Source organism: Penaeus chinensis, chromosome 39 (assembly GCF_019202785.1).
Source record: "Penaeus chinensis breed Huanghai No. 1 chromosome 39, ASM1920278v2, whole genome shotgun sequence".
Classification (NCBI taxonomy): Eukaryota; Metazoa; Arthropoda; class Malacostraca; order Decapoda; family Penaeidae; genus Penaeus; species Penaeus chinensis.
Genome location: NC_061857.1, coordinates 8,521,445 through 8,536,880, shown reverse-complemented (window position 1 = coordinate 8,536,880; position 15,436 = coordinate 8,521,445). Strand labels below are relative to the sequence as shown.

Below are 15,436 nucleotides of genomic sequence, written 5' to 3'. Positions count from 1 at the left end.
CGTTAATCATCAATAACAGTATAATCACAATAACCATAATTGAGACAGCAAACAAGTTTGTTGAGAATTTGATAATATGTCTTACACATCCATTATCAAATACGTTCTTTTTTTTTATCATTATCATTGCAATTATTATTAATATTTTATATATATTAAATATAGATATTTATTGTCCATAACCGTACATACACACATTTACATGTGTAGTGGATGTGTATGTGCTTACCATTGTGTTTAAACCTTCCTGTGTGAAGTCAACCCACGCTCTGCCTTAGCCTGAGAAGAGGCCAATCTTTTATACGTCCGAAGAGATTAATTAGGTCGTTCTGGCCATGAGAAACATGAGCATTGGGTTATTTTTATTTTTTTCGTAACAGAACTGACCAGATCTCTGTGTATGTGCGTGCTTGTATCTATGACATCATCAGATTCAGTGTTTCTTACTGTAATTGTTACCATTATGATCACAATCTTTATTGTGAAGAGGATCATAATCATAAATCAGATTTTCATAGTTACTATTGTCCCAAGCAATCCTGATTTTACCATGTTATGAGAAATTTTAGTATGAATAATATCATTATTACACACATTTTCTCTCTCTCTCTCTCTCACACACACAAACACACGCACACACACACACACACACACATATATATATATATATATATATATATATATATATATATAAAGTATGTATGTATGTGTGTATGTTTCTATGTGCGCGCGCGTGTGTGTGTGTATGTGTGTATGTGTGTATGTGTGTATGTGTGTTTATATACATATAATATAAACATTTATATATGCTATATAAATATTTATATATATTTTTATACATATTTATATATAAATATATTTATACATGTGTATATATAAGTATATATGTATACACAAACATGTGTATAAGGGAATATGCATATATACACATATATCTTTATGTGTATTTGTGTGTGTGTATGTGTGTGGTGTGTGTGTGTGTGTGTGTGTGTACATATGTTTGCATGAATGTGTGTATGTTTGTATCTATCTTTCTTTGCTATACCATCCATAACACTAATTCATTTTAACGTTTATGTTTTGTTCTCTATTTCGTATTCCTTTTTTTTCACCAGTATTTTGGTATATAATTAGCTTGACTTTTATTTTTAAGAATATATATCATTTAAGTTTCATTGAGTATATGATTTATTCCCTTTCATTGATCATATAATGTATGTACTTACAAACCAACGTACACATACACACACACGCATACAACAGTAATTTGATGGATACTTACTCTGACATCTTTATTACGTATGTGTATATATATCTCACGGCCGCCACCATAACCGCCTCCATAGCCTCCTCCACGGCCGCCACCATAACCGCCTCCATAGCCTCCTCCACGGCCGCCACCATAACCGCCTCCATAGCCTCCTCCACGGCCGCCACCATAACCGCCTCCATAGCCTCCTCCACGGCCGCCACCATAACCGCCTCCATAGCCTCCTCCACGGCCGCCACCATAACCGCCTCCATAGCCTCCTCCACGGCCGCCACCATAACCGCCTCCATAGCCTCCTCCACGGCCGCCACCATAACCGCCTCCATAGCCTCCTCCACGGCCGCCACCATAACCGCCTCCATAGCCTCCTCCACGGCCGCCACCATAACCGCCTCCATAGCCTCCTCCACGGCCGCCACCATAACCGCCTCCATAGCCTCCTCCACGGCCGCCACCATAACCGCCTCCATAGCCTCCTCCACGGCCGCCACCATAACCGCCTCCATAGCCTCCTCCACGGCCGCCACCATAACCGCCTCCATAGCCTCCTCCACGGCCGCCACCATAACCGCCTCCATAGCCTCCTCCACGGCCGCCACCATAACCGCCTCCATAGCCTCCTCCACGGCCGCCACCATAACCGCCTCCATAGCCTCCTCCACGGCCGCCACCATAACCGCCTCCATAGCCTCCTCCACGGCCGCCACCATAACCGCCTCCATAGCCTCCTCCACGGCCGCCACCATAACCGCCTCCATAGCCTCCTCCACGGCCGCCACCATAACCGCCTCCATAGCCTCCTCCACGGCCGCCACCATAACCGCCTCCATAGCCTCCTCCACGGCCGCCACCATAACCGCCTCCATAGCCTCCTCCACGGCCGCCACCATAACCGCCTCCATAGCCTCCTCCACGGCCGCCACCATAACCGCCTCCATAGCCTCCTCCACGGCCGCCACCATAACCGCCTCCATAGCCTCCTCCACGGCCGCCACCATAACCGCCTCCATAGCCTCCTCCACGGCCGCCACCATAACCGCCTCCATAGCCTCCTCCACGGCCGCCACCATAACCGCCTCCATAGCCTCCTCCACGGCCGCCACCATAACCGCCTCCATAGCCTCCTCCACGGCCGCCACCATAACCGCCTCCATAGCCTCCTCCACGGCCGCCACCATAACCGCCTCCATAGCCTCCTCCACGGCCGCCACCATAACCGCCTCCATAGCCTCCTCCACGGCCGCCACCATAACCGCCTCCATAGCCTCCTCCACGGCCGCCACCATAACCGCCTCCATAGCCTCCTCCACGGCCGCCACCATAACCGCCTCCATAGCCTCCTCCACGGCCGCCACCATAACCGCCTCCATAGCCTCCTCCACGGCCGCCACCATAACCGCCTCCATAGCCTCCTCCACGGCCGCCACCATAACCGCCTCCATAGCCTCCTCCACGGCCGCCACCATAACCGCCTCCATAGCCTCCTCCACGGCCGCCACCATAACCGCCTCCATAGCCTCCTCCACGGCCGCCACCATAACCGCCTCCATAGCCTCCTCCACGGCCGCCACCATAACCGCCTCCATAGCCTCCTCCACGGCCGCCACCATAACCGCCTCCATAGCCTCCTCCACGGCCGCCACCATAACCGCCTCCATAGCCTCCTCCACGGCCGCCACCATAACCGCCTCCATAGCCTCCTCCACGGCCGCCACCATAACCGCCTCCATAGCCTCCTCCACGGCCGCCACCATAACCGCCTCCATAGCCTCCTCCACGGCCGCCACCATAACCGCCTCCATAGCCTCCTCCACGGCCGCCACCATAACCGCCTCCATAGCCTCCTCCACGGCCGCCACCATAACCGCCTCCATAGCCTCCTCCACGGCCGCCACCATAACCGCCTCCATAGCCTCCTCCACGGCCGCCACCATAACCGCCTCCATAGCCTCCTCCACGGCCGCCACCATAACCGCCTCCATAGCCTCCTCCACGGCCGCCACCATAACCGCCTCCATAGCCTCCTCCACGGCCGCCACCATAACCGCCTCCATAGCCTCCTCCACGGCCGCCACCATAACCGCCTCCATAGCCTCCTCCACGGCCGCCACCATAACCGCCTCCATAGCCTCCTCCACGGCCGCCACCATAACCGCCTCCATAGCCTCCTCCACGGCCGCCACCATAACCGCCTCCATAGCCTCCTCCACGGCCGCCACCATAACCGCCTCCATAGCCTCCTCCACGGCCGCCACCATAACCGCCTCCATAGCCTCCTCCACGGCCGCCACCATAACCGCCTCCATAGCCTCCTCCACGGCCGCCACCATAACCGCCTCCATAGCCTCCTCCACGGCCGCCACCATAACCGCCTCCATAGCCTCCTCCACGGCCGCCACCATAACCGCCTCCATAGCCTCCTCCACGGCCGCCACCATAACCGCCTCCATAGCCTCCTCCACGGCCGCCACCATAACCGCCTCCATAGCCTCCTCCACGGCCGCCACCATAACCGCCTCCATAGCCTCCTCCACGGCCGCCACCATAACCGCCTCCATAGCCTCCTCCACGGCCGCCACCATAACCGCCTCCATAGCCTCCTCCACGGCCGCCACCATAACCGCCTCCATAGCCTCCTCCACGGCCGCCACCATAACCGCCTCCATAGCCTCCTCCACGGCCGCCACCATAACCGCCTCCATAGCCTCCTCCACGGCCGCCACCATAACCGCCTCCATAGCCTCCTCCACGGCCGCCACCATAACCGCCTCCATAGCCTCCTCCACGGCCGCCACCATAACCGCCTCCATAGCCTCCTCCACGGCCGCCACCATAACCGCCTCCATAGCCTCCTCCACGGCCGCCACCATAACCGCCTCCATAGCCTCCTCCACGGCCGCCACCATAACCGCCTCCATAGCCTCCTCCACGGCCGCCACCATAACCGCCTCCATAGCCTCCTCCACGGCCGCCACCATAACCGCCTCCATAGCCTCCTCCACGGCCGCCACCATAACCGCCTCCATAGCCTCCTCCACGGCCGCCACCATAACCGCCTCCATAGCCTCCTCCACGGCCGCCACCATAACCGCCTCCATAGCCTCCTCCACGGCCGCCACCATAACCGCCTCCATAGCCTCCTCCACGGCCGCCACCATAACCGCCTCCATAGCCTCCTCCACGGCCGCCACCATAACCGCCTCCATAGCCTCCTCCACGGCCGCCACCATAACCGCCTCCATAGCCTCCTCCACGGCCGCCACCATAACCGCCTCCATAGCCTCCTCCACGGCCGCCACCATAACCGCCTCCATAGCCTCCTCCACGGCCGCCACCATAACCGCCTCCATAGCCTCCTCCACGGCCGCCACCATAACCGCCTCCATAGCCTCCTCCACGGCCGCCACCATAACCGCCTCCATAGCCTCCTCCACGGCCGCCACCATAACCGCCTCCATAGCCTCCTCCACGGCCGCCACCATAACCGCCTCCATAGCCTCCTCCACGGCCGCCACCATAACCGCCTCCATAGCCTCCTCCACGGCCGCCACCATAACCGCCTCCATAGCCTCCTCCACGGCCGCCACCATAACCGCCTCCATAGCCTCCTCCACGGCCGCCACCATAACCGCCTCCATAGCCTCCTCCACGGCCGCCACCATAACCGCCTCCATAGCCTCCTCCACGGCCGCCACCATAACCGCCTCCATAGCCTCCTCCACGGCCGCCACCATAACCGCCTCCATAGCCTCCTCCACGGCCGCCACCATAACCGCCTCCATAGCCTCCTCCACGGCACACACACACACACACACACACACACACACATACACACACACACATCCACACACATACACACATACACGTATATATATATATATAAATATATATATATGTATATATATATGTGTATATATATACGTATGTGTAAATATAAATGGTGTGTGTGTGTGTGTGCACGCGCGCGTGTGTATGCACCATTAAATACCCACACGGTGATACACAGTGAAACGCCAACCATTGTACATTATTTTGACCTTCCGGTGTGCAGCTTGCTCAATATCTGCTCCATAGTGAATGGGTCCAATCTTTTTGTATGACAGAAGATTGTTTAATTGGCCCAGTTTGGTCCTTGTGTGTGTGTGTGTGTGTGTGTGTGTGTGTGTGTGTGTGTGTGTGTGTGTGTGTATGTGTGTGTGTGTGTGCGTGTCTGTGGGAATAGTGTTCATTGCAACAATTGCAGGAAAAATCTTATTTTTATAATGCAAGAAATATTTTTGACCGGTTTTGATTATATCTTCATCAGAAATATGTGTATTCATTATTAGTGTTGTTTATTGGTATAATAGTGACAATTGAAGTTGTTGTTTTCATTATCACAGGAACTGATTTTTATTGATGCCATTATTATTGTCAGCGTCATCTATTGCTATCATTAACATTGCCTGTTTTATCAATATTTTCATCAGTGAAATTACTATTATTATTACCATTACTATCCTTTCTCTGATATCTCTATTTCCTATAATTTTACTACTATTATTGTTATTATTACCTTTATCATATTCATCATTATCATCATTACTATTATTTGTTAATCATCCTATTTCACATGCCATTATTGGTATTACTATTATTATTAGTTATCATAATCATTAACTTTATCGTTAATATCATTGCCGTTACAATCAGTATTTTCGTGGTTGCTATCAAGATCATTAGCATTATAACTACAATTACTATTACTATCAATAATACGTACTTATGTTCATTATCATTGTTCATTCATCATGTCCATTGCAGTTTTCTATTAAAGTTACTATTGTCATCATCTGTGGTAACAACTGCTGAACAAAAAAGGGTATTAAATATCAGCAGTGTATTAAAAGTTTTGGGAATTATGTCACACACTGATACTTGATTCGTTAATGATGTTATATGACGGATGGATACATATGTAGCTTTTTAACAAGTTGAATTATTATAATTGGAAGTGATTATTTCCCGTACCCATATCCGCCACCATAGCCGCCTTCACGACCGCCGCCATAACCACCACCATAGCCTCCACGGCCTCCTCCGTAGCCGCCACCATAACCACCTCCATAGCCTCCTCCACGGCCGCCACCATAACCGCCTCCATAGCCTCCTCCACGGCCGCCACCATAACCGCCTCCATAGCCTCCTCCACGGCCGCCACCATAACCGCCTCCATAGCCTCCTCCATAGCCACCATATCTACTACCTCCTGCCAGGACACAGGCCACCATGGCTGCCACCAGCAGAAGTGCGAGAGTGTATTTCTGAAACGGAACAAAATACGGTAAGCCAGATTGTAACAACGTAGTGAAAAATAAGTGGAAAGAACATAATAGATGGAAGAAACGGTATAGACAGAGTTAGATTAATAATGTAGGGGATTGAGATTCTGACAGGAATATGCCAATGATTTATACATTTCACTGAGTATGTGATAAAAACTTTCCATTGAGCCTATAGTGTATGTACTTGTTACGCTTACATTTCAAACCACTGAGTATACTGTATAATATATATAATATATATTCGAAACTTTTGATTCAGTATAGAATCCGGGAATAAGTCAGTAGTTTATACATATTACTCGTTCTAAAACTTGTACCTTAGAATGAGTTTATATTTCGGCTTTTGATTTGGTATTTACATTTTTTTTTTTTTATTTAGCAACACAAACCAAATGAGGCTTACATGTGGCTGATATATATACATATATATATATATATATATATATATGGTAGAAAAACCCACAATGTAAAACTAAATTAATTGAAAAATAGTTTTACATTGTGGGTTTTTCTACCATAGGATCAACACGGTAGTTTTCTCCTTTCATATATATATATATATATATATGTGTGTGTGTGTGTGTGTGTGTGTGTGTGTGTGTACGTGTTCATATATATATAGACATACACACAGATATATATGTATATATATATATGTGTGTGTGTGTGTGTGCGCGTGTGTGTGCACGTGTTTGTGTGCCTGTGTGTGTGTGTGCATATATACACTTACATGTGTGTATATATATATATATATATATGTATTCGTTTGTATATATTTTCATATAATATACATATATATAGACATTCATATATGTATGCATTTACATGGATGTGGATATGCATATATATTTATTATAATTGGAAGTGATTATTTCCCGTACCCATATCCGCCACCATAGCCGCCTCCACGACCGCCGCCATAACCACCACCATAGCCTCCACGGCCTCCTCCGTAGCCGCTACCATAACCACCTCCATAGCCTCCTCCACGGCCGCCACCATAACCGCCTCCATATACATATGTATATATGTGTATATATATTTATACATTTATATACGTGGGTGTGTGTGTGTGTGTGTGTGTGTGTGTGTGTGTGTGTGTGTGTGTGTGTGTGTGTGTGTGTGCCTGTATATATTTATATATATGTATACATGTATATATAAGCACACATACATATTTATATATTTATACACATATATATGTGTGTGCGTACATATATATACACATACATGTTTGTATGTATGCAGTTGTGTATGTCGATATACTGTATATGAACGTGTGAGTGTGTGCTCGCACAAACGGATGTGCGGAAGCAAGCACACGCACTCACTTAAAGCATGCTTACCATCGTGCAAAGCTTTCTGGTATGAAGACAGGCCAGACTGTGCTTCGGGCCAAAGGGAGTTCAAGCTTTTATATCCACCAAGGGAATCGCTCGGCCGTTCTGCGCCTGAGAATTACGCGTCATGGGATGTGATGGTATTTTCATGGCAGATTATCATGACATTTTTTTTTTTCTTTTCATGACTAGCTTGAATCCGGTCTATCATTATCGATGAATTTTAACTAGATTTTACATTCAAAATCTAAGACGACGCGTACATTGTTTACAAACGGAAATAATGTAGAATGGTTAGGGGTATTTTTCAGTATAGATTCTGCCATATGAACTTTTTAAGATAAATACTAGTGGACACTTCTTGACTTGTATTATATTATTCATTTAGCTAAGCAAAGGATGTTAAATGTGTAGAAATATGAAACCATGATTCCTGACTCAGGAACGTAATTCGTTTATATTCATTTGTTAGTTAATATATGTATGTTACACGGGTTTTATTGTATTATATTATTGAATATATTTATTTATTGGTATCTATTTATTAATCAAGTTTCAATCACATCATTCTGTTATTTCATTATTTGTTATTTCATCACAATTTTGGTTCAAAAGATTATCGTTATGGAGATTATGTGTTATGCATTTACAGCAGATTTCTTCTATCATCATTTTGAAATATATATATATATGTGTGTGTGTGTGTGTGTGTGTGTGTGTGTGTGTGTGTGTGTGTGTGTGGGTTTATGTGATAATAATTCAACATTCATAAGAATAAATGTAACATTCCTTCCTCCCTCTCTCTCTCTCTCTCTCTCTATCTATCTATCTATCTCTCTCTTTATCTCTCTCTCTCTTTATCTCTCTTTCTTTATCTCTTTCTCTCTTTATCTCTCTCTCTCTCTCTTTATCTCTCTCTCTTCTTATCTCTCTCTCTTTATATCTCTCTCACTTTATCTCTCTCTCTTTATATCTCTCTCTTTATCTTTCTCTCTCTTTATCTCTCTCTCTCTTTATCTCTCTCTTTATTTCTCGTTCTCTTTATCTCTCTATTTATCTTTCTATCTCTCTCTTTATCTCTCTCTCTCTCTCTCTCTCTCTCTTTATCTATCTATCTATCTATCTATCTATCTATCTATCTATCTATCTATCTATCTATCTATCTATCTATCTATCTATCTATCTATCTGTCTATCTATCTATCTATCTCTGTTACACATCAACATTCCTGTGAATTTATCCATGTGTATTACTCTTTGTTGCATTATCATTGTTATTATTACTATCATCATAATCCTTACAATTACTGTACTGCTACTACCATTATCATTGTTATTAGTATCATTATCATTATAGCTGTTGTTTATGTCACTGTTATTATTAATTGTGTCATTAGTATCCCTATCATTATCATTATTAGAATCATCATTGTTAATATAATCACTATTATTATTAGTATTATTCTAATCATTACTGTTATTATCATTATCATTATTATCATTATCAATATCATCATTTTCATCATTATTATTATTGCTATTATCTTTATTATTATCATTATTATAATCATCATCATCGCCATTATCATTTTTAATATCATTATTATTACAATTATCATTAATATTATGATCATCATTATTATTATTATAATCATAATTGCTATTTGTAATATCATTACCATGATCCTTATTATTACTACTGATATTATTGTCATTATTACTATTTACGTTTTGTTATCATCATTATTACTATATTATTACTCTCTGTTATCACTATTATAATTATCACTGTTATCATATTTATTCTTATTATTATTATCATCATTATATTATCATTAATATTTTTGTAATTAATATTATAATTAATGTTATCATCAATGTCATTATCTATATCGAATTATCTTTAGAGCTGTTTTATTTTTATTGTTATCAATAGCATAATTTACCCCAGACATTGCGCATCATAATCGCCGTCATTATCCAAACTGTTGTCATGTTGACCCTAACATACTGAATGTTTGGGTCAGAGTCGAAGCGGAAAGCCATTGGCTACCCTACCGCCTCATCCCGTGGCTGTGAGTGAGGTAGTGAGTATTTTCCTCTGCGAAAGGTCCCTATGTCCTCTTGGATATGGGACCAATTTTGGCTTATTGGATAGTATATATGACATCATTGGTTTTATTGATATTATTATCATTATCTATGCTAATGGTACTTTACTCTTCTTTAAATTCATTAGTTTCGTTGTCTACGATATTGTCGAATATCAGCCGGTTCTTCTGAATTGTCAATATTATTATAGCTATTATTTGAATTATGTTCATTATCATCATTAATTAATTCCGCAAATTATCGTTTTATGTCACCATTACTATCAGCAATAAGGCATTTAATATCAAATGTATTGTGTTGGAATTTATGATTTATTTATTAATGATGTTAAATGATGGATAGATAGATACTCGTATATTGTTTTTTAATTATTATTAACAAGTTCAATCATTACAATCGGAATTATTTCCCGTATCCGTAGCCACCACCGTAACCCCCTCCATAGCCTCCGCGACCGCCGCCATAACCGCCTCCGCGACCGCCGCCATAACCGCCTCCGCGACCGCCGCCATAACCGCCTCCGCGACCGCCGCCATAACCACCACCAAAACCGCCTCCAAAGCCTCCATGTCCGCCTCCGTAGCCCCCGCCATAGCCGCCTCCGCGACCGCCTCCATAACCACCACCATAGCCTCCACGGCCACCTCCGAAGCCCCCACCATAGCCTCCGCCATAGCCTCCACGGCCTCCTCCATAGCCGCCACCATAACCGCCTCCAGAGCCTCCCGCCAGAACACAGGCCGCCATGGCTGCCACCAACAGAAGTATGATAGCGTATTTCTGCAACGAAAATTCATACGATAAGCTTACCTGGAAAACTATGGAAACTGTAAAGTTGTATGAATCTGTTTCTGAATATTGAGTTTATATCTGAAGCCTATGATTTGATCTCAAATGGGTACCTTAGAATGAATTTATATTTTATGTGTTGATTTGGTGTACAATCTTAGCCTTTATATTAGTAATATATAGTGTGAGTTCCCACAAGTGTAGCAAATTATACGATATGTTTTCCTTTTTTCGCCTTACGTGTGGTTGATAATGATGGTGCAAAAAGGGACATACTTATCACTAATGACAATAACAAAATAGTTATAGATTAAGGGGTCGACATTGATAATAATTGTAGGAATGATTAAAACAGTGATATATATAAATACGTGCATGCATATAAACATACATACCTAGACATATAGACATGCATATATGGGAGTTTATTATACATATATGTAAATATACATGTATATAGAGTGAGACACACACATTTGCATACATACATATATGCGTGTCTACAGATTGATATGTAGGTATCTGTATATATATTGAATATATATATACATACACATACATATGTACATACACACATACATATATGTCTCTGTATGTATATATACATATATATGTATTTATATACACGTGTGTGTATATAGACGTGCGGAAGCAAGCACACGCTTTCACTCAAAGCATTGTACTTACCATTGTGCAAAGCTTTCCGGTTTGAAGTCAGGCCAGACAGTGCCTCATGCTAAAGGAAGTTCAAGCTTTTATATCCACCGAGGGAATTGCTCAGCCGTTCTGCGCCTGAGAAACGCGTCATGGGATGTGATAGTATTTTCATGACATAATTTTTTTCATGGTCGGCTTGATTCAGGTCTTTCATTATCGCTGACTTTTAATTACAAGATTCTACAATCAGAATCTAATTTCCAGCATACACTGAGATGACCAATTCACTTTTCTCTTGCAAATCACCAATTTGGTTGCATTGTTTTCGCAGGTTTGTGAGAATCATTAATGTTTATTTGCTATTTTATGTTTATGTAGCATATTATCGTTTTATTGTATTATTTGATTGAATTACCCTATTTCTAAATTAATCTTCAATCATATCATTCTGTTAGGCTATTTAATTAGTTCTAATTTTATATGTATCACATTATTTTCTTTCAAGAAAAATATTATGGAAATTATTGGTTATGCATAATCATAGTTGTTCACGGCCTTGTTATTTCATTTCTACCATTGCAGTTATTATGATATATATATGCATCAATTTCATGTATCAATTGTATAATATATATATGCATAAATTGTATAATATATATATGCATAAATTGTATAATATATATATGCATAAATTGTATAATATATATATGCATAAATTGTATAATATATATATGCATAAATTGTATAATATATATATGCATAAATTGTATAATATATATATGCATAAATTGTATAATATATATATGCATAAATTGTATAATATATATATGCATAAATTGTATAATATATATATGCATAAATTGTATAATATATATATGCATAAATTGTATATAATATATATGCATAAATTGTATAATATATATATATGCATCAATTTTATGATATATACATGCATCATATATATTTGTATATAAATATATGCGTACGTATGTGTGTCTGTGTTTATATGTGCATTTATACATATGATAAGGTGATGATAAAAAAATACTCTCTTTCAGAATTATGTTATGTAATCTTAGTAGAGAATTCAACAGTCATAGGAATAAATGTAATATTCCTCTCTCTCTCTCTCTCTCTCTCTCTCTCTCTCTCTCTCTCTCTCTCTCTCTCTCTCTCTCTCTTCTCTCTTTCTCTCTCTTTCGCAGACAGATAGACCTACAGAAAAAGAGAGGAATTAGACAGATAGATTTATTACCCCGCAAAGTGTAATAAATTACTAAGTTCCTAATTATCAGTTATCCTCTGAAAGATCTCTGAAGTGAACCTTTCGAGATTTTTGTGTGTTGGACAAACTAAATTGTTTAATTGAATAACTAGATATTAATTTCCATGCGTGGATGTTATACGTCAACATTAATGTATCATGGGTATTACTCTTTGTTGCATTACCATTATTATTACTATCATCATGATCCTAATAATTATTGCAGCTCCTGATATTATCATTATTATTATCATTACTGTTATTATTCTTATTATAGCTGTTGTTTATATTATTGTTGTTATTAATTTCATTATCATTAATATCCCTATTATTATTATTATTGTCATCATCATCATCATCATCATCATCATCATCATCATCATCATCATCATCATCATCATCATTGTATAATTATTACTACTTATAATGATTACCATTATTGTCACTGGCATCCTTGTTATCTTTATCATTATCATTATTGTCATTATTATCATTATTACTACAATTCCTATTATCATAACTGTTGTAATGATAACCAACAACTAACTCCCTACTTACCAATCATCCTGTTATTATCACTATTGTCATTATTTTTCTCATTATAGCTGTTTATGTCAATTTATGTCATTATTATCATTATTGTTAATATTATCATTATTTTTATAATAATTATTGTTGTGACCCTCATCATAATTATTATTACAGTTATCATTATAATAATAACGATGATCATGGTAATAGAAAAATATAATTGCTATCATTACTATTATTGTTCTTATTATCATCATTGGTATTATTTTTGTTTATATCATTATTTATATTACTTTTGTTTGTCATTACTATCATGATGATTAACATTACTGTCATTGATATCAGTATTATCTTTATCATTATCATTGTCATTATTATCATTATTATCACCATTATCATTGCTACTACTATTGCTATTTAGATCCTTACTATTGTTGCTGTTATAATTTTTATCAATATTTTTTATTATTATCATCATTATCATCACATTCATGTTATTATCATAAGCATTGATGTTATCATTTTAATATTAATATATCCATCATTATTTTCACTTATCATTATTATTACTCTTCTTCGCCTTTTTGTTACTAATATTATCAATAATATTATCATCATCATTTATATCAGCATTATAATCATAATTGCTTTATTGTTGTTGTCATTAATGTTCTTATTAGCGTAATTTATCATTGATATTGCACATTATAGTCAAAGTCATAAGCAGAGTATTGCCACGACTGATATCATACCGCGACTTAGTGAGCATATTCCTGAGCGAACATGTCCCCTATGTCCACTTGGATATGGGACCAATTTTGATTTATTGAATATCATTAATTAATAGCATTGGTCTTATTGATATCCTTGTTATCATTATCTATAGTAATATTACGTTATTCTTCATTAAATTCGTTGTTTTCGCTATTGTTGAATATCAACCAATTTTTTTCATTATCATTATTATTATAGCTATTATTGTAACTATCATGTTCATTGTCATTGTTAGTTCATTACGTCCGTTACTATTACCATCGCTGTTGTCCGAGATCGCAAAACAAAATAGGGGATCTCATAGAAGAAATCTATTAAAAGTGGGATTTGTGTCATACCCTCTTGATGTGTTCATGGATGATGTCAAATGATAGATAGATAAACGTGTAACTTTTTAACAAGTTGAATTATTACAATCCGAATGATTATTTCCCGTATCCGTAGCCACCGCCGTAGCCGCCACCATAGCCTCCTCCACGGCCGCCTCCGCGACCGCCTCCGTAGCCCCCACCATAACCGCCTCCATAGCCTCCATTACCGCCTCCGTAGCCACCACCGCGACCGCCGCCATAACCGCCTCCATAGCCTCCACGACCGCCGCCGTAGCCGCCACCATAACCGCCTCCAGAGCCTCCTCCGTAGCCCCCACCAAAGCCTCCGCCATAGCCTCCACGGCCTCCTCCGTAGCCGCCACCGTAACCGCCTCCAGAGCCTCCCGCCAGGACACAGGCCGCCATGGCTGCCACCAACAGAAGTGTGAAAGTGTATTTCTGAAACGAAAATGCTTACGATAAGCTTACTTGGAAAAACATACCTATTGAAATAGTAAAGTTGGACTTTTATCAATTGAATGAAGGATGGAGCTGTATGTATATATTGTGTACAAATCTGTCTCATTTGACTATTTATTGAGTTTACGTTTATATCTTGTATATTTATATATTTACATACACACATACATATCTACATAGACACAAACATGTCTCTGTGCATATATGTACATGTACGTGTGTATACATACGTGAGGAAGCAAGCACACACTTTCACTCAAAGCATACTTACCATTGTGCAAAACTTTCCGGTATGAAGTCAGGCCAGACTGTGCTTCGGGCTAAAGGGGGCTCAAGCTTTTATATCCACCAAAGGGAACCGCTCAGCCTTTCTGCGCCTGAGAAACACGCGTCATGTAATGTGATAGTATTTTCATGACAGAATTTCATGACATTTTTTTTTTCATGGCCGGCTTGATTCGGGTGTTTTATTATCACTGAATTTTAATTACTAGATTTTACATTAAGAATTTAATTACGAGCATACACTAAAAAAAAAAAAAAAAATTGTCTCTTGCAAATCACCAATTTGGTTACATTCATGTT

General features: G+C 41.0%; 4 protein-coding genes across 4 annotated transcripts in view; all 4 read right to left on the bottom strand.

Moving 5' to 3' along the window:
* LOC125046441 (neuropeptide-like protein 31) overlaps window positions 1–242 on the bottom strand; it is a 1,101-nt gene extending 859 nt beyond the window's left edge. The window contains exon 1 of the mRNA XM_047644218.1: window positions 230–242. Within this exon, the coding sequence (XP_047500174.1) occupies window positions 230–232 (3 nt within the window). The 5' untranslated portion in view covers window positions 233–242. The remainder of the gene's footprint in view (window positions 1–229) is intronic.
* A 4,295-nt stretch (window positions 243–4,537) lies between these two features.
* Window positions 4,538–6,377, bottom strand: LOC125046440 (glycine-rich cell wall structural protein-like; the record flags this gene model as incomplete). Its single annotated transcript, XM_047644217.1, has 3 exons — window positions 6,281–6,377; window positions 5,263–5,333; window positions 4,538–5,044 (listed from the first exon to the last, which is right to left on the bottom strand). Coding segments are annotated over exons 1-3 (675 nt in total), but the record flags the coding sequence as incomplete, so codon positions are not given.
* Window positions 6,378–10,447: 4,070 nt separating this feature from the next.
* LOC125046439 (glycine-rich cell wall structural protein-like) lies at window positions 10,448–10,792 on the bottom strand. Its single transcript, XM_047644216.1, has one exon. It carries the CDS (start codon window positions 10,790–10,792, stop codon window positions 10,448–10,450), a length of 345 nt encoding a protein of 114 aa, XP_047500172.1.
* A 3,693-nt stretch (window positions 10,793–14,485) lies between these two features.
* LOC125046438 (glycine-rich protein DOT1-like) lies at window positions 14,486–15,433 on the bottom strand. The gene is made up of 3 exons (XM_047644215.1): window positions 15,416–15,433; window positions 15,082–15,171; window positions 14,486–14,830 (listed from the first exon to the last, which is right to left on the bottom strand). Exons 1-3 carry the CDS (start codon window positions 15,431–15,433, stop codon window positions 14,486–14,488), a joined length of 453 nt encoding a protein of 150 aa, XP_047500171.1.
* Window positions 15,434–15,436: the final 3 nt, after the last annotated feature.